An 18,415-nucleotide genomic window follows, 5' to 3' on the forward strand; every position below is an offset into this window, starting at 1 on the left:
CCACTGAAGTCAGAAAGATCAATGGAGCAAGAAGCTGGAAGATGTTGGTCTAAGGATCTTTCTTGTTAAGTTCCTTATTAAGTTGTGGCTCAAAGCATCCCTGGTCCAAAACTTGTCTCAGGCACTACATGGCCTTAAGCAAGCCATTATCTCACAGCCTCAGCCCCAGTGCTGTACAGGGATAATTGTGACCTACTTTAACGGATTGTTGCAGGATTACTGAAGTCATTTATTTAACTGCCTTCAGTGCCATGGGGTAGTGTGTGTGTGTGTGTGTGTGTGTGTGTGTGTGTGTAGAAACACACACATACCTAATAAAAATGGCTAAAGATATCTCCACTGTTTATGTATGTAGCATGTGCACACACGTATGTACTAGTGTGTACATAAAGGAACAGAAAAGTGCAAAATACAATTATGTGGAACTGAACAGATGAAAACAGAATATAAAATATATTTTAAAAAGGGAAATATAAATGGCTCTGAGAAACATACTATGCCTCTCCTGCTGACACCAGCAGTGTTTATTTCAGATAATGTTTGTCACTAGTTGTCTAAAAGTTGCAAGTCGGTCTTGGAGATTAGCATTCAATGCCAACAAATGAAGGGAAGGAAGGAGCCCAATCAGATGTTAGTTCAGACTATTCTATGCTTTACATCTTGGAAGACATCCTTTGCCAGGGATGCAGTGTTTACTATCTTTTACCAGCAACATCTCAAAATACATTTATCAATGTCAGTGAACCATTGGCCTTATCATACAAGTTTGCAAACAAAGCTACCAGTGTGAATTATGACTGCAGGAAACGAAAGGAAAACAGCGCAAGATAGAATGCAACTTGATCTGTCGGTCATGTATTGCCTACCATTTTGTTTGTTTATTGAAAATATTGTGTGCCAAGCAATGTGCCACAAGACTTGCTGCCGATATTGTTGTAACAGACCAACCCTGCCAGCCTTCTGGAAAAAACTGAGTTGCTATTATGTTTAACCAGATGTAAAGTTCTACGGCGATTTGAATTCTTATTGTACTCAGAAACATATTGGTCATGATCCCAAAAATGCACACACATTAGTAGATGTCAATCTCACCACAGATGATGGTGACACATGAACCAACGTTTGTTTGGTAGGTACCACATCACCAATGGGAGGAGAGGGCAGAACCAGTGCAGATAGAAGAACCTGTTCATTTACATTCACAAACAGTGGATTTAAGTTCAGCTGTAAATTTAAACTTGAAGTCCTATATGTAAGTTCCATTGAACTCAATGTGGCTTACCTTCAAGCAGACATATGTACTATCAGGCATATTGCTGTGCTAATTGTATCAACATGCAAATGCTTAAATTTCTGAATACTTAGTGATTCTCTCTCACACACACACACACCCCTACATTGGTATTCTGTGACCAGATGCCAGCATTTTAGACAATAAAGATTTTTAGGATCTGTCTGCCAGGTTGTCTAAATATCACCTGCAGTAAGCAACACAATATGTTTTCACCCAAAAATATTTCTGCTTATATTGTTTAATAGCAGCAAGTACTAATTGTTTTATCTCTCTTTATATTGAAGGTCTCTTTTCAACAACAACAATAAAAAGAAGGAAGACATCATGGAATCTAAACTTAACACTACTATATGATTGTTCTGCTTCCTTTTTGACGACCTCCTGGGTGGACCACATTTTTCAAATACAACTCAATATTTATTGTTCCCCAAATATGCCTCTCTTAACTGGACAAAGTGACTGCAAAGGAGCCACATATTTCCAAGAAAGAGAGGGTTGTTGTACTTCTGCAGCATGTGTCATTTGACAAATGCAAGTGTTTGTCTTCTCAAATGACCATCTCCTATTGAACTTAAAAAACTGTAATTGTCCAATCCTTAAGGGCCAATTACTTTTCTGGAACAGTGAGCTAAAATGAAGGACATGCCATTCAAAATTCACTTTTTACTTGGCCTAACTATCACTGTGCTAGTTCAAGCTGTAGATAAAAAAGCAGACTGCCCACAGTCATGTACATGTGATATAAGACCGTGGTTCACTCCAAGATCCATATACATGGAAGCTTCTACAGTGGATTGCAATGATGTAGGTCTCTCAACTTTCCCAACCCAGTTGCCTGCTGACACACAGGTTCTACTTCTACAGGCAAACAACATTAAAAAAATTGAATACCCAGCAGACTTCCCAGTAAACCTTACTGGTTTGGATTTATCTCAGAACAGTTTATCATCAGTGGCCAATATTGAACTTCGGAAGATACCCCAACTTCTTTCAGTGTATCTGGAAGAAAACAAACTTACAGAGTTGCCGGACAAATGTCTCACTGGGCTGAACAATCTCCAAGAGCTCTACATTAATCACAACCTGCTTTCCACAATTGCACCAGGAGCCTTCACAGGTCTTTATAATCTTCTTAGACTTCATCTCAATTCCAATAGTCTGCAAGTGATCAACAGCAAGTGGTTTGAAGCTATTCCTAATCTGGAGATTCTTATGATTGGAGAAAACCCAATTATCAGAATCGAAGATATGAACTTTAAGCCCCTTATCAATCTGCGGAGCCTGGTTTTAGCAGGCATAAATCTCACAGAAATACCAGATAATGCCTTGGCTGGCCTTGACAATTTAGAAAGCATCTCTTTCTATGACAACAGATTAGTAAAAGTGCCCCACACTGCTCTTCAAAAGGCTACTAACCTTAAATTTTTAGATTTAAACAAGAACCCCATTAACAGAATACGAAGAGGAGATTTTAGCAATATGATACACCTCAAAGAATTGGGAATTAATAACATGCCTGAACTGATATCTATTGATAACCTGGCAGTCGACAATTTGCCAGACTTGAGAAAAATAGAAGCTACGAATAACCCCAGACTGTCATACGTACACCCAAATGCATTCTATCGACTTCCCCGATTGGAATCACTCATGCTCAACAGTAATGCACTCAGTGCCCTGTACCGCAGTACAATTGAATCTTTGCCTAATCTCAAGGAAATCAGCATACACAGCAACCCAATCCGGTGTGACTGCGTCATCCGATGGATTAATATGAATAAAACTAGCATTAGGTTCATGGAGCCGGAATCATTATTTTGTGTAGACCCTCCTGAATTTCAGGGCCAGAATGTGAGGAAGGTTCATTTTAGAGAAATGATGGAAATCTGCCTTCCACTGATAGCCCCAGAAAGTTTTCCCTCCAACATAAATATAGAAACAGGCAGCTATATTTCTTTACACTGCAGAGCGACAGCGGAACCAGAGCCTGAAGTGTATTGGATAACTCCATCTGGACATAAACTTTTGCCCAACACTGTTTCTCTTAAATATTATGTACATTCAGAAGGAACGCTAGATATCAGTGATATAACACAAAAAGAAAGTGGCTTATACACATGCATAGCAACTAATTTGGTCGGTGCAGATTTAAAATCCATTATGATTAATGTGGATGGTTCTTTTCCCCAGGATAACCATAAATCTTTGTCTATTAAGGTAGAAGACGTGCGATCTAATTCTGTACTTCTGTCCTGGAAAGCAACTTCCAAAATAGTGAAATCTGCCATCAGATGGACTGCCTTTCCAAAAGATGGAAATTCTCTGGCTTCTCGGAGCACTCGAATTCCATCCCATATAAAAGTCTATAATTTTACACATCTAACCCCGTCCACGGAATATACAATTTGTATGGACATCCCCACTGTCCAGTTACAGAATGCAAGACAGTGCGTCAACATTGCAACAAAAGGGTTGGATCCAACAATGGCAAATTATGAGAAGAACAACATCACTACATTGTTTGTCTGTCTTGCTACACTTTTGGGATTCTTTTGTGTGGTTTCTCTCTTCAGCTGCATCTCTCATGAAATGAACTGTGATGCAGGACACAGCTACTTCAGGAATTACCTGAAGAAACAATCCTTTTCCTTCAGTGAGCTTTACCCTCCTCTAATCAGTCTTTGGGATACTAACAAAGAGAAAAGCACAGCACTCGAAGTCCAAGCAACAGTCATAGGTGTTCCAGCTAATATGTCATGAGATACCAATGCTACTGTACTAGTGTGCTAAACTGGGGTGCACAAGACTAAATAATTGTGCTCAATAAAAAAGCAAAAAAAAAAAGTATCCCTCTACAAAAATCAAAACCTTGGACTTAGCAGATGGTGATAGTTACAAATACAAATATTTGCCGGTGTGGTATTTTTTTAAAACAAACACCTGTCTTTGAAGACTTCTGTGCCAACCAAATTGTTTTCTAGGACTTTATAGTGTGACTTCTTACAATCTAAGAGGCACTCAATGCTGTCTATACAGTGCAAGTAGAGAAGAAAATTTTATGTATTTGTTGTTTTTTTAATTAAATGTAGAAATAGTGGAATTGAGTAATACCCTCCTCCTGTGTTATATGACACACATTAGCCACGAGTTTTTGCAGTGAACTAGAATTGACCCGTGGTGTGATGAATTGGACAAATTCTGTAGAGTAGAAACAGTGAGTATGTGAAACTTTTTTTATGAGGAAAAATACATTTTTGAGTACAATCAAAATATTTTGGACTTCTTTCTTTCTAAATAAGTTCTTTTTGGGATTTACTAGAACATGCTGTGCAACACCAACATTTTAATATCCAGTAAATACACACAAACTTGCAGGCCTGACTGCATCAAATCTATTTCAGGCTGTGTACTTGCAATAAAGGACACAATAAAACACTTTCTGAAGTATTCACATAAATGTTTAGGAAAGGTGTTTCACTGGCTGAACACCAGGGCTAATTTCCACTATGTTGTGTTGTGTTTTGTTTTTAAAAAGAACAAAACAAAACAGCAAAAAAAGCTGTATTTAATTTGTAATCTATGAAGCGCTCAGCAGCTTCTAGTCAAAAATTATAGTACTATAATCATTTTTGTATATTTTAAAACAATTGAATTCCCCAAAGTCATGGATCCATTTTCATACAAGCCATTACCATAATCATTCCGGTTTTACAGACTAGCTATTATTGAGTAGAAAACTGAAACAAGATCAGCTGTGTGAACATCTGCATTTACTTAACTGGGCCACACCACTTGAACTGAAAGAGTATTTGGATTAAAAATTAATAGAATGTTGTGACCTGCTGATATTATTCCCAGAGGGAGCTGGTTGGTCACAATGGGAAACTGGATTTTGAACTAGATGGGACTTTGGTGTGATCCATCAGGGTTTTCTTGCAAACCATTCAAGAAGTAACTATTGTTAGCAATGAATCTTTTCTCTAGATGTATCATGCCTTCAAACTGCATGTCTCAAAGAAATCAACCAGATTAGATTCTGTGATTTACCCAGACTCCATTCAAATCAAATGAAGAATTCTAGGTAACTCAGCCTGGCTGCATATGCACATTTGAGTATCAAGGCTTGGTATATCGAAAATATATTTGCTTTTCTGGTGCAAATATTTATTTGCTTTTCTGGTGCGTTTGCAGTGTTCAAGACTAATAATAATAATAATAATAATCCTAAATCCAATAGAGATTAAATGATAAATAACAACAAAAATAAAGAGCTGTAAAAATGAAAGCAGGTCAGATGCAACCAAAATAACCATCATGACCAAAATAAGAGTCAGCCACAAAAGTGTAGAATTGTGATTTACAGTCTTCCCTAATTTTGAGGAAAATGTATACCACTGGAGTTGGAAATAAGTTACATGATTACAGTGATAATAACTGGATTGTGTAGCCTGTTCGTGTCAGAGCTGATGTCCAACAAATTCTTAAAGAATTCACAAGAATATCAAGAACTGAGAAAAAGCAAGGCAGAAATAGCCAATATGTAGGGAAAATAACAGGGCCAGCTCTGCACAAACAGCAGGATGAAGTGGCCTGCTTCAGGTGTCACCATAAGGGAGACATGGATAAATGAAGGCAGGCATTGACTTCTGAATGGTGCAACAAGATGAGGGCACCATTTGGGTTCTGCAGGGAAGGTATAGAGGTGAATAGAATGCCAGCAGCTTTGTCCTTAGAAAAAGGTAAGTAGCTGAGATTCAAGAGCAGAAAGAGAGGCTCTATAGTTTAAAAGTATGCAATGCTGCCTCATTGATTTCCTGAATCATCAGGAAACAACTCAGTCAAGAAGGCTGAGGGTGGTTTGGGTGTCAGCAGAATCCCCTTTGGTGCAGTCAAAGATATGGTCTGATGACAATATGATGCTACACTCTTGCTGAAGTTTAAATAGCTCTTGAGTATGGTCAGTGCCTGGAAAGTACCTGGGACCCCAATATATGCTCCCTTATCTTCCATCATAGAAGAAAGACAGGGACATATGTTATAAATGAATGAAAAAACTGCCCCCAAATTCTGGCCTTTTGTCTCAGCAAGGCTTTACATTGGTGGAAGGGAGCATTTTGGCTCAATGGGCCAGATTCTTATCAGAATGTGCCTTGCAGGTCAAAATTGACAGGTTGGCCATCTGTCAATCACCTATCTTCATAAATGACATCAAAGGATTTGGTGCTTTGAAGTCTCAAAGTTGGGGCTTCAAAGTACTAGCAAGCAACATATCACTGCTAAAAGTATGGTGTTCCCATCTTCATTCCACCAGCCACTTCACTGAAAACCCATTTGGAGTGAAACAGCTGCTGAAACAAAGCAGAGAAAAAACACTCAGGATAACCTTTCACATCAGCTGATGCAGATGGGAGTAAGCCTGCTTAGAGCTTCAGAGGAGCCTATCAACCAAATGGCTGTCAGGTGTTTTGGAAACTGCTCAAGAAAGCTTTGACAAAGCTCTGCCCTGAACTCTATGACATCAGGTAGGCATGGCTTGCCCAAAACAGCCTTATGGACCAAATGGGGAAACCTAGTGATTGGCCTACAAGGCAGAGGCTCCCGACCCCTGCTTTAAATAAAGTTGGAGAGATAGCAGGACCTACTCTTTGAGATTGACAATTCATTCAAATTAGGATGTGAAAATGTGACATTTCAGAGTCAAAATATAATTTGAAGGCAGGACACTGAGAACTAAAATTTGCCCCAAAGCCCAAAATTAAGTAACTCAAATTTCTTAAGAATCTGAAAATTTACTCAACATTTTAAATTTCAAAAATCTAGTTAGGTAGGAAGTGTGCAATTTTTCCACAACCCAAAAAAAAACCTGTCTAGACTTTTAATTATGCTGGATAAGAAGTTGACCAAGAATGTTAGTCTGCCACTAATTGTCACAACAACAAATCCCCCTTGAAAGCAAGTCATTAATTACTAAAAGTTCATCTTAAATTATGACAAATTCTTTCTGGGTCATTTTTAGTCATTGCTTGCAAGCTGCAAGAGATTTCCAAAGAAGCTTTAAAGACCAAAATGGGATGTGGGGGGGGTCCCAGTGGTAATTCTATAATATCCAAAATATGTATCTTTATGAATTCAGTATGTTTCACTGAGCACACTCTTTACAAACCTGATGAATCGCTATCACACACATGCCGACATTAGAATTTATCAGCCAGACGTGCCCATACATCACGAGAGATTTCAGCACCGAGGACAGAGCTCTTAGAGGCAGGCTATTTATCAAGCACACAGTACTTGAAATATGACCTATTATAAAGTCAGCACTGTATAGGTCAGCAAGAACTTGTTCATGTATCTTGTATGTTTGTCTTATGAGACAAAGTACATTTAAAACCAGTTACTGATATAGCTCAGGGGTTAGAATTACATTGTTTCAAAGAACGCAGCTGAGATCAATGGCAAAAAGAAAAATAGCCACACACAAAGAGCACTTTGCCATAAGTATGCCAATAAGAAATGGATGAAATCAGCAGTTCTTACACTTCCCTGCAGAGGCGCCATCTTCCAAAGAACATTAAGAGGGCCCGGCGTAACATCCTGAGAGTGCATGTGCAACATCACACAACATCCTGACAACGTTCTACACCCGGCTCCATTTTTGGCCTCAACAATAGGGGGGCAGCCTCCTTTTAAAAAAAGAGCCTCAGCCCCCTGGAGCCAGTGCCTATGCTTCCTTGTGTAATTTACTGTAATGCAGAATTCCACCCAGAGTCTTCCTTAAAGCAGAAGAATTTACTCAAATAATCTAAAATGCTATCTTCCACATAACTGATACATAAGTGCAGTTTTTGCTTGAAAGATTCAAGCCATTACAGTGGTACCTCAGGTTACATACTCTTCAGGTTACAGATGCTTCTGGTTACAGACTCCGCTAACCCAGAAATATTACCTCGGGTTAAGAACTTTGCTTCAGGATGAGAACAGAAATCGTGCAGCAGCGGTGCAGCAGCAGCAGGAAGCCCCATTAGCTAAAGTGGTGCTTCAGGTTAAGAACAGTTTCAGGTTAAGAACGGACCTCTGGAACGAATTAAGTACTTAACCCGAGGTACCACTGTATATGTGTGTCCAGGCACTTGCCTGAAAATGCAGAGCTGGATTGGGGCAGGGAGCACGTGGAAGTCCTTCCCTCAACATCCCCATGTGCATGACCCTACCTCTTCAGTCATACAACATTCCCTGTTTAGAGGGGTAGGTCTTAAGGGAGCTTTTTACCCATGTTCACTTGAATGCACGTAGAACACTTTTAGTAGTCAAGGACCTTACTTTATCAGGCTCTCCAACTGTGTAAAAGGCTCTGCTCACATTCAGGTGAACACGAGTAGAAGCACCATGCAGATCCTCCTAGCAAAATGTGGGAAATGTTGAGGATTAAATAGGTGGGGTTTTGTTATTTCCTTGACATCTGATAGGAGGGTGTTCCACAGGGTGGGCACCACTTCCGAGAAGGCCCTCTTTTTAACATTCATTCAAGTTTTTTGTAATTTGGAAATAGTATCCCTCTTCAAGAATTAGGCACAATGTTCTCCATGCATCACACGGTTTCATGACGGTAACATGGCTCCTGCAATAAGTTAAGGAAGTTCACAGAAGGAAAGTTTCCTGTTCACTTCATCTGGATTCCCACCAAAAGTCTTTCTGGATGACTGGAGCCCCTCCTGGACAATGTGGGGTAGAACATGGGGGTGTAGCATGAGCAGAAGTCAATCAACACTAAGTTTGGCTGGTGGAAAGTTTTCCATCGGTCCCCAGCACCCCCTTGTGCCCATATCATTCTGAAGGGCCCTTCAAAAGAGGCCTTTGGGGAGCACAGTTGATTGCAGCTGGGAAAAAGGAATCAGATATAACATTAAAATGTTTCTACTTAGTGAATCTCATAAATAAAAACACTTTCTCACACACTTTTTCTTGATGGTTTAAAATGGAAAAGGGCTATTGTGTATTCGTAAAGTTTTTACTAAAAATAGTGAATTGAACTGATATGAGAAAATTCTGTTTCTGGTAAATTTAGAATATACAGTGTAGGTTTTTCTTCCGGGAGAGAGAGTCCTGTTTTATAAAATGCTTAAGAATCACATATTAATTATGCCATGCTTTTGTACACCATAGCTGCAATCCCATTTACTCTCCCACATTTTCCAGAACTGTATAATTTTATCATCATTTAAAAATCATTCCTAAATGTGCCACTTACAAAAGGTTGAAATAAAAATTAGGGGAGGCAACACAAGCTAGATAGATGTCTAATAACCATGCATGCCAGGAATTCATTCAAACACAGAAACAGAATGTAGACGATGCCCTCCTTAGTGGTTTAAAACTACTGTCATTATTCAAATTAAAAAATAGGTTGTATATACCTACAAAGCCAAATGTGGGTGGCTTCTAGATGTTACAATACACAGACAAAGTTTAAGTGACTCTGCCTTCCTGTCACCATATTTCTCCTTTTCACCCAAAGAGTTGTGGAACTAGGGAATTTTAGATCTTAGACTTAATGGTAGGATGGGACACTTTAGACTGCCATGTGAAATAATTCAGCTGTGAAGCAGTCACTTAATATATCTCTTCCTGATGTTGAAGTTACATGCTTTACAACCACTTCTGCAGCCTTGGTACTTTACAGGAAAACAAACCACCACCTCCACACACAAAAAGTTTGCCAAACCTGATTGGAAAATAAATAAATACTGTGAGCATGTGCAGTTCCGCATTTTAAATTCACTTTAATCACAGCACCATCATAAGTACTGGAATAAAATTTGGTTTGCTTTGGCTGCCCTGAAGTTAAACACATTTACTTGGAAAGAGCACCACTGTGTTGTTGAAAAGGATAATTGGGTTGTATTTCAACAAGTCCTACTGAGAGCAGACTCATTACAATTAATGCACCTAAGTTGTTGTTGTTTAGTCGTTTAGTCGTGTCCGACTCTTCGTGGACCAGAGCACGCCAGGCACTTCTGTCTTCCACTGCCTCCCGCAGTTTGGTCAAACTTATGTTAGTAGCTTCGAGAACACTGTCTAACCATCTCGTCCTCTGTCGTCCCAGGGAGTCTTCTCTTCTCATGAGGTGGCCAAAGTATTGGAGCCTCAGCTTCAGGATCTGTCCTTCCAGTGAGCACTCAGGGCTGATTTCCTTCAGAATGGATAGGTTTGATCTTCTTGCAGTCCATGGGACTCTCAAGAGTCTCCCCCAGCACCATAATTCAAAAGCATCAATTCTTCGGCGATCAGACTTCTTTATGGGCCAGCTCTCACTTCCATACATCACTACTGGGAAAACCATAGCTTTAAGTATACGGACCTTTGTCGGCAAGGTGATGTCTCTGCTTTTTAAGATGCTGTCTAGGCAGCACCTAAGTCAACCGTGCCCATAAATGTCAATTGGACTACTCTGAGTAGCACCAGCATTGAAACTCACCCACTGTGTTTTAAAAGTAAAAATAAAAGGCATCTATGAACATGTGCATGCCTGGTCAGCTTTCTTCTGACTATAAAATGCTTTTGAAAGCAAGCAAGCTGTGTCAACCTACATTAGTCCCAACAAGTCATGGCATGCTCTGGCAGGGCCTGTTTGCTGGTTTCCCTCCATCAGCTGCTCTCTGGGTGGCCAGTTGGGACCACCTGAGCTACAGGGCTCTGGACATCAGTTCCAAGGTCCAGGTCTACATGTACTACTGCCTAGATATATGAGGAGCATTCTCCCACACATTTGGACTCAGGGCAGACTACCCAAACATTTACAATTTTACATATTTCTACTCTTTATACTTGAGGCAAGTTGTAACAGAACATCTGTATAGCTCAGCTGGTAGAGCATGAGACTCCTAATTGGGCAAAAGATTCCTGTATTGCAGTTGGCGGTCCCTTCGAACTGTATGATTCTATGACCACCCTGTGTATTCACTGCCAACATTTTATTATCTCATACAGTGGCTTCCCCATCCACTGCTTCATCCTCATTCATACTTCATAAGCCGGCTAATTAGAATGAAAAGGAACAAATATTTTTATATATATATATATATATGTATATATATATACTTGCACATCCATCAGCTTTCCCTCTTCTCCTGTGTACTAACCTGCGGAGAGCTGGAGTATAACCCTCATCAGCCCCAAGCAAGCATATCCAATGGCCAGGTTAGAGAAGGCTGTTCTAGTGGTTCAGTGCATTCACTAACTGCTTATACAGGTAAGCTATGACACAGCACTACAATCTAAATACTTATATCATGGTTACTTAAAGAGCTATCTTGCAAAAAGAAGAGAAAGGTAAGAAATGTGTTTGGTTGGTTTGTTGTTTTTTAAAAAAGGTCTTAGACAACACTGGCCATCAGCCTTTCCCTCTTAAAATGGTAAGATCAACACATATTTTCTGAGGGATGAAAAAGGAGAAAGAATGATGATGACAGTGCAGTATGGACATTTTATCCACCATTTATACACGGAAGCTGACATATCCTAAGTGCCCTTATAAAACAGCAAGATAACACCTGTGCCCTTCTTATGTAAATGAATAGCTTGATCTGGTCCTACCTGCTATCTCCTTGCTTGCTGTCTTGTATGCCTGTCTGTCAGTACTGAAAGAAAGATAAAGAACTGCAGCTGGGTAAGACTATTAAGAGCTTTCACCCACCCTCTAACAATTCCATTGTATTCACCATATATTGCTCATTATAGAGGATCTCATTACGGATCATCCCAGCTGTATTTCTTTATCTCTGTTTTACCATTGACAGGCAGGTGCAGAAGATAACAAAAATAAGCAACCACATAGTAGGCAGAACAAGATCAAGGTCTCTCCCCCCCCCGGGGGGAAATGATACATACAGGTGCTATCTTGCTCTTCTATAAGAGTGCACAAGATAATACACCAGCCCCATGTTTGCTATCTCTTCTTCCTTAATCTTCACCTGGAATAGGTAAATAAGAGGCAAGACACGAGTATGTGGGATTGAATTAGGACCATGTTTTACTCAATACAGATCTCAGCAGAGGGTAAGCACCATGTGGGAGCAACCAGAACCCAACCAAACCTGCGTGAGCCACCTCACATGGTTTGATTATAGCCCATTACATAAGCCTCACTCTTAAGATGAATATGGACACTTCCTGACCCAAGTCTTAGATGAGGGCCCCACAATTCCTGGTGGGTGAGATCAGGAAGTCCCAAAGGCATTCCATGTCTAGCCTTACAGGTCACAACCCAGAGGGGCAGACATCCAAATATGTCCTCCACCTCCAAAAGTTCCTAAGGGTGCTCACCGCCTCATTTTACAACTCTTGCACTTCTAACAAGGCTCACATGATAATATAGCAGCTCTTATGTTCCCTAACTTTTCTTTCTCAACATCCATCCATCTCTTTTATTGTAAAATGAATTTACTGACAAATCATACAATTTGGATGGCCAGCAACACAATTAACAACTTCCATTAATTACATAAATACCTCCACTGATGCCAACCAACAAACTGCACAGTGGTTATTGAGCTCCTAAGTATTTTGCTCTTCTCAAAACCTCACAGTTTCCTGCCAAACAGTCTTGCTCTGTCTCTTTCTAGCCAGAAGATGTCAGTTTGGAGACATTCCAAGTAATAACACTCAGTTTGGTTTAATGTATAGTCTCCAAAGTTAATGTGTGCTCAACCAAGCCCCCTACCCCCAATGTTCATGGTACTTCATTGTACTTTGGCTACAATGAGTCAACTTCAGAGTGTGAAAAGTTGCCTGCCAATGCCAGGGTTGACCCAAGACATTTGGCTGCCTGAGGCAAAGGGCAATATGGCACTCTTCTGCTTCCATGAACAGAAGCTGACCAGACTGACAGCTGCTGAATCATTTCAACACTGACAAAAGGATATAGTATCCACCACCACACCAGAGGATAGCAGCCTAGCTCAGGGTGTGCATGGTAGGCTGTGTGGCTCTGTTTAGGCCATCTTGAATCCTGATTCTGTCTTCTGCAGTATTAGCAACTCCTAGTTTGGTGCCATCTGCAAATGTGATGAGCATCTCCTCAATTCCTTCATCCAAGTCATTTATAAAGATGTTGAACAACAATGGGCCCAGGACAGAACCCTGTGGCACCCCACTAGTCACTTTTTTTATGAGAAGGCATTAGTGAGTGCTCTTTGGGTTTGGTCAAACAGCTACAAATCTATCTAACAGTAACCTCACCCAGACCATATTTTAACAGATTCTCTGCAAGTTCATGGAGGATTTTGTCAAAAGTCTTATTGAAATCAAGATATGCTATGTTAACAGTATTCCCCTGATCCATCAGGCTTATAACACTTATCAAAAAAAGGAAACAAGATTTGTTTGGCATAACTTGTTGAGAAACCCACACTGGGTCTTAGTAATCGCAGAATCCTTTTCTAAGTGCTCACAGACCAACTGTTTAATTATCTTGATTTATATATAAAAAAGCTTGATTGTAAAAAAAACCAAATAAACCTCAAAGTGGTTTACAAAAAGACAAAACAATAAAATAAAATAAAAAGGCAAGAAAACTTTAAAAAGGCAATAAAAAGCTGTAGGGCCAAGCAATACTGCAGCTAAGTATTTATAATGTGGCTGAAGCACACACAACAATTTTCTGCTTCATATGGCTGCTGATGTCAAGAAAGGAGAGTACAAAACACACCAAAAAGGCCTTTTCCAAACTTTGACAACTTGCTTTGTAAATGCTATGAGAAAAACCTAGGAAGTGTAAGCTTTTGCTCTACAGAACTCTGCAAATATAAAGACCAATTAGAGCCTTTCAAATTGATTGGATTGCTCGCTGTTTCCATTAAAAGCCCTCCCGAGCCCTTGATTTGCAAGTGAACCATACATGATCTGTACTAATAAGCACTTAATATACCAAATGTCACAGAAACCGCAGCCTTTCTAGTCCTTTACTACTAGACAGATATGCCATGAGATAGGGCTTTGCAGCAAAAGTGCCCTTCTAGCCAAACTCCCAGGAGGCAACCATTTAACTTCCTCATCTATTGGAAACGCTCTCCCCCACCTCTGCTTTATGGTCCTCTATATCTTAAGTTAGAGCCAAACTCAAACTTATAATATATGTTGGTGCTGATATCATAGAACCAATAGGTAGAGAACACCTGGAGACTGTGACAAGCACAAGGAGACTGCTGGCTGACAAGGAAGACATGGAGGTAAGGAAATGGTCTTCTCCATTCTAGGATTATTCAATTGCTTTTTGTCACACTGCCAAGGAAACATCTGGTTTAGCTGCCACACAATGACCTCAAGCCACGTATTCAGTAGCAGTAGGTGATGAAGCTCAAACCTTGGCAAATCCAGTCTGGGATGTGGCATTTTCAAGTGGAATGGAAGAAAATGCAAAAGGAACTGAATCTTGAACTGAGGTTGAGAAGGAGGCTTTCAAAAATGCAAGGAATGTTGAGAAGGAGGGTGTCAAGAAAGGGAAGCTGAGGCAGAAAACAAGAAGGGACTGACTGAATTATCAAAAGGCTCTAAATGTAACACACATTTGCCTGCTTCTAGCTTGAGGAAGTATCCTGATGCTTGCTTTTCCAGGCCATAGAGGATAAAGGAAGATTCTGCAATTCATCAGGTACCTAGCTTAGAATACCCCTCAATTCTGAGTTGTTAATGAAAACCCGGGTAGCATTAGTGCCTTTTTCTAACTACGGGTGTTCTTGGCGTGTGGCACTCAGAGTGTGTGGCTTGAGCAACATCCATTTTGCATCTTTTTTTCCTGATGAGCTTTCCCCCCCATTTTGCCACTAGCACCCAAATCAGAAGTGCTGGGGGGGAGAGGGGACTGTTTGGGGGCAGGATTAGGTCCCCAAATTGAGGGTTCAGTACTCTTGCAGCAACACTGTAAGTTAAGGCTGCATTGTTACGTCCATATTGGAAATAGGGGGCTGAGCCTGAGAGACAGTGGTTTGCCAAATTCTACTGAATTCATGACAAAGGCAACTTGAACTGGGTTTTCCCAGATTTGCAGTCAGCTCTCAAAGCGTGTCTGCTTTTTAAGGTTAGCAAACAATAAAACCCACCACACCAGGAAAGACAATCTAATGTTAAGTAAAATGAATGAAAAAAGAACTATCTAAGAGCATGAGTACAGCTGAAAAGAGTCCAGATGGCCTCTTCCAGATACAAAATTAGCTGATGTCCCTTTTAATGTTACAGTTTATGAGAGTGGAAAACAGCCCCATCTGCCTCCCACTAAAGTAGCTGCTGACTCAAATTCACCATAATCAAATCATGCTGGGCTCCAAATTCTGGGCTCTTTCATTCTTATGGGAATCTGAAAACTCCTAAAGACAAACAGTGATGGAAGAGCAGTTCAAAAATGGGGTTGGAGTAGGGGACCCGACAGAAGTGGATTTCATTTGGGTGACTGTCCCATACACCCACATGATCAAGTTGAATATGTATCCCTAAGGTCTTTAAATGTATAAGAAAATAACCCTTGACTGTGCTTTTTAGCCTGAGCTGCATAGCTGGAAGTCAAGCAAATATGTTTGGGAATTAAAGAACCATTTCTAACAGCCACTGAAGCTACAATCAGTCTCCTATGGGATTAATCAAACTGTACAATAGAAATAGAACTGTGCTTTCACAAGGCCAGGACATTACAGACCACACAATCTTTTGCTTGACAGAGAAATAATTCCCAATGCACAAGTCTCATTTTCATATATATTTTTTAATGGCACTTATTGCAAGGTGCGTTTTTCTTCTGTAGAAGTGTAAATCTTGGGTTGTGTAATTGACTCACACATATTCTGTTCACTGTTCCTGTGTAATTCACCCTCAGGCCCCACTGGATTCAGATAGCACAACCCAGCATCCTCCAGGTCCTGGAGAAACAGATCAACCCAGTCAAAGCTGCAGTGCTTATTCTGGGCCAACTCACTGCTGAATGCAGTCCACCAAGCTGTGCTTCTAGCCTGTCACATCATGCTGGTACATGGACTGAGTGCCTGGCATATTAAAGGAGGAACCTGCACATCTCAATCAAGGGAAAACACAGGTCTCAGGCATGTGTGCTGTCCATACATCATCATTACAAGGGAGAAGCATGACTCCATCCTGTTAAATGTTACATAGCAAGTCAAAACAGAACCTCCACCAGCATTTCAGTGCAACTTCAGAAGCCTCTCCCAGTGACTAGGCACTCACACACACATCTTGAAGTTACTCCCTGAGTAATTATTTAATGTATGAATCACTGCCTAGGATGTGGTCATTTCCAAATTAAACACTATACAAAATTCTGATAATTGGCTTAGGGAAAGGGGGGAAATATGTTTCAGCAAGGTTTTGAAACTCAAAAAACAGGCTGGAAAAACCTTTGTGCCAAGAGAACCACAACATGTTGACATATTTATTTTAAAAGTGCAGGTAGGTTGCACAGTTCTTCAAAGGAGCACATCTGAAACAACCCGAAAGGTCTATTTTTACAAGAATACCTATACAGAATTGATTTATTTAGGTTAAAAAAGAGAGTCCTAGGAGAATACTTCCTGGCAATGCAGTTTGAAACATTCAAAAATTTGCAGAAGACACGGTGTTCTCAATCTCCCTCCCTCCCTCTCTGTGTGTGTGTGCATGCAGAAACGCAAATGTATGTTCCTACAGAACAAATTGCTTATCTCTCTGAAGTGACCAAAAAAAATTATAGGAGTGTTCAGAGGTCTGACAGGGAAATAAGCAACCATTTCAGGAGTGTAATGTTTGACCAAACTAGCTTCATTTTCAGAAATACCACCAAGTACTTGGGAACAGGGATTCATTAACATCAGAATCAGACAAGAAGCCAGTATCCATCTGAAATATACTCAGAGTAGAGAGTGGATTTCATGCTCTTTATTCAGCTCTTGGTGGTGAGGAGGAATGGAAGTTCCTTCAGAATGTCTGCTTTATATACTTTATATACATTATTTACACAATGGGCCCCACGTGATTGGCTAATTCCGGGATTCTCCTGTAGGCCAATCAGGTTGTGGATTCACTTCTACCTGGAGCTGGATTGGGTGGCTCCTGTGGACCAATCAGACTGCTGCATTCTGAATCCTATTTTTCTAGGACCAATCAGACTACTGCATTTTGGATCCTATTCAACTCAGTACATAACACCATCCATCCAGTTTCCATCCAGCTATGGATGGAAAGACCTGAAGGCAAAGGGCAGGCCACATGTGGAACATCAAGAACATCAAGCAGACAAGAGTGACAGCCCTGGATGGATCCCCAAATCTGATGTTCTTATTATTTCATGCTTCAAGCTGTAGTGCCACCATAGCATTTAAAGTCCCAGCACCGCATGCATGCAATTATGCACAGTCTACTAGTCTACTTGTCAGGCACTGTCGCACTCAGGTCCTGCTTGCAGGCTTCCTATAGGCATCTGGTTGGCCGCTATGAGAACAGGAAGCTGCATCAGATGGGCCGTTGGCCTGATCCATATGTTTTTATAATATCCTTCCTCAGATAACTGTATGTCATGTTTCCTCATTAAAAAAACAAACAAAAAGCATTCCATCACTCATTTCACACTATCCAAAAACCCAATTCTGCCTGAAAATAAAGCAAGGCTGCACAAAACTCCAAAAGGTGCATTTCTGCATATAAAGAGTCTGTATCTATACAAATAAAATTTTCAATTGTGAGTAAAAGGCCATTATCACTTATATGCCTGCTGCTTTGGTTTGGTCTATGCTTTAAATACATTCCACCAAAGTACATTCCATCGACAACAAGATGGACTATTGTTTAGAGTTCACCAAACACAGCAAGAGAGTTCATTGCTGAAGTTACATTAATGAGAAAATTATTTCAGATTTATGCAGAACAAAACAAAGAAAATAATTCCTCTCACTGCACTTTCACTAAAAATTATGTGTAAGGCTATGGAGACAGAACCAATTTAATTTCCCCCCTGCCTTTCCCAACAATTGATCCAAATCAAATCAACAACTGGGCAGCATTTATTTCTCTCTTTTTTTTAAAGCTATTTTTTTCTCATTATGTCTATTCAATAATCAAAAGGGTTGGAAGAGATCATATTTCCTA

The 18,415-nt window shown here is 40.2% G+C and overlaps 2 protein-coding genes across 3 annotated transcripts in view; one reads left to right on the top strand and one right to left on the bottom strand.

Moving 5' to 3' along the window:
* LRRN3 (leucine rich repeat neuronal 3) overlaps positions 1-4,564 on the top strand; it is a 45,205-nt gene extending 40,641 nt beyond the window's left edge. For both annotated transcript variants that reach the window (XM_081877927.1, XM_081877926.1), the window contains one exon: positions 1,579-4,564. In XM_081877927.1, coding sequence (XP_081734053.1) covers positions 1,928-4,054 — 2,127 coding nt within the window. In that variant the 5' untranslated portion in view covers positions 1,579-1,927 and the 3' untranslated portion in view covers positions 4,055-4,564. The remainder of the gene's footprint in view (positions 1-1,578) is intronic.
* IMMP2L (inner mitochondrial membrane peptidase subunit 2) overlaps positions 1-18,415 on the bottom strand; it is a 487,068-nt gene that overhangs the window by 310,711 nt on the left and 157,942 nt on the right. The window lies entirely within an intron of this gene.

This window comes from Podarcis erhardii (assembly GCF_964252035.2).
Source record: "Podarcis erhardii genome assembly, chromosome: 10".
Taxonomy (NCBI): Eukaryota; Metazoa; Chordata; class Lepidosauria; order Squamata; family Lacertidae; genus Podarcis; species Podarcis erhardii.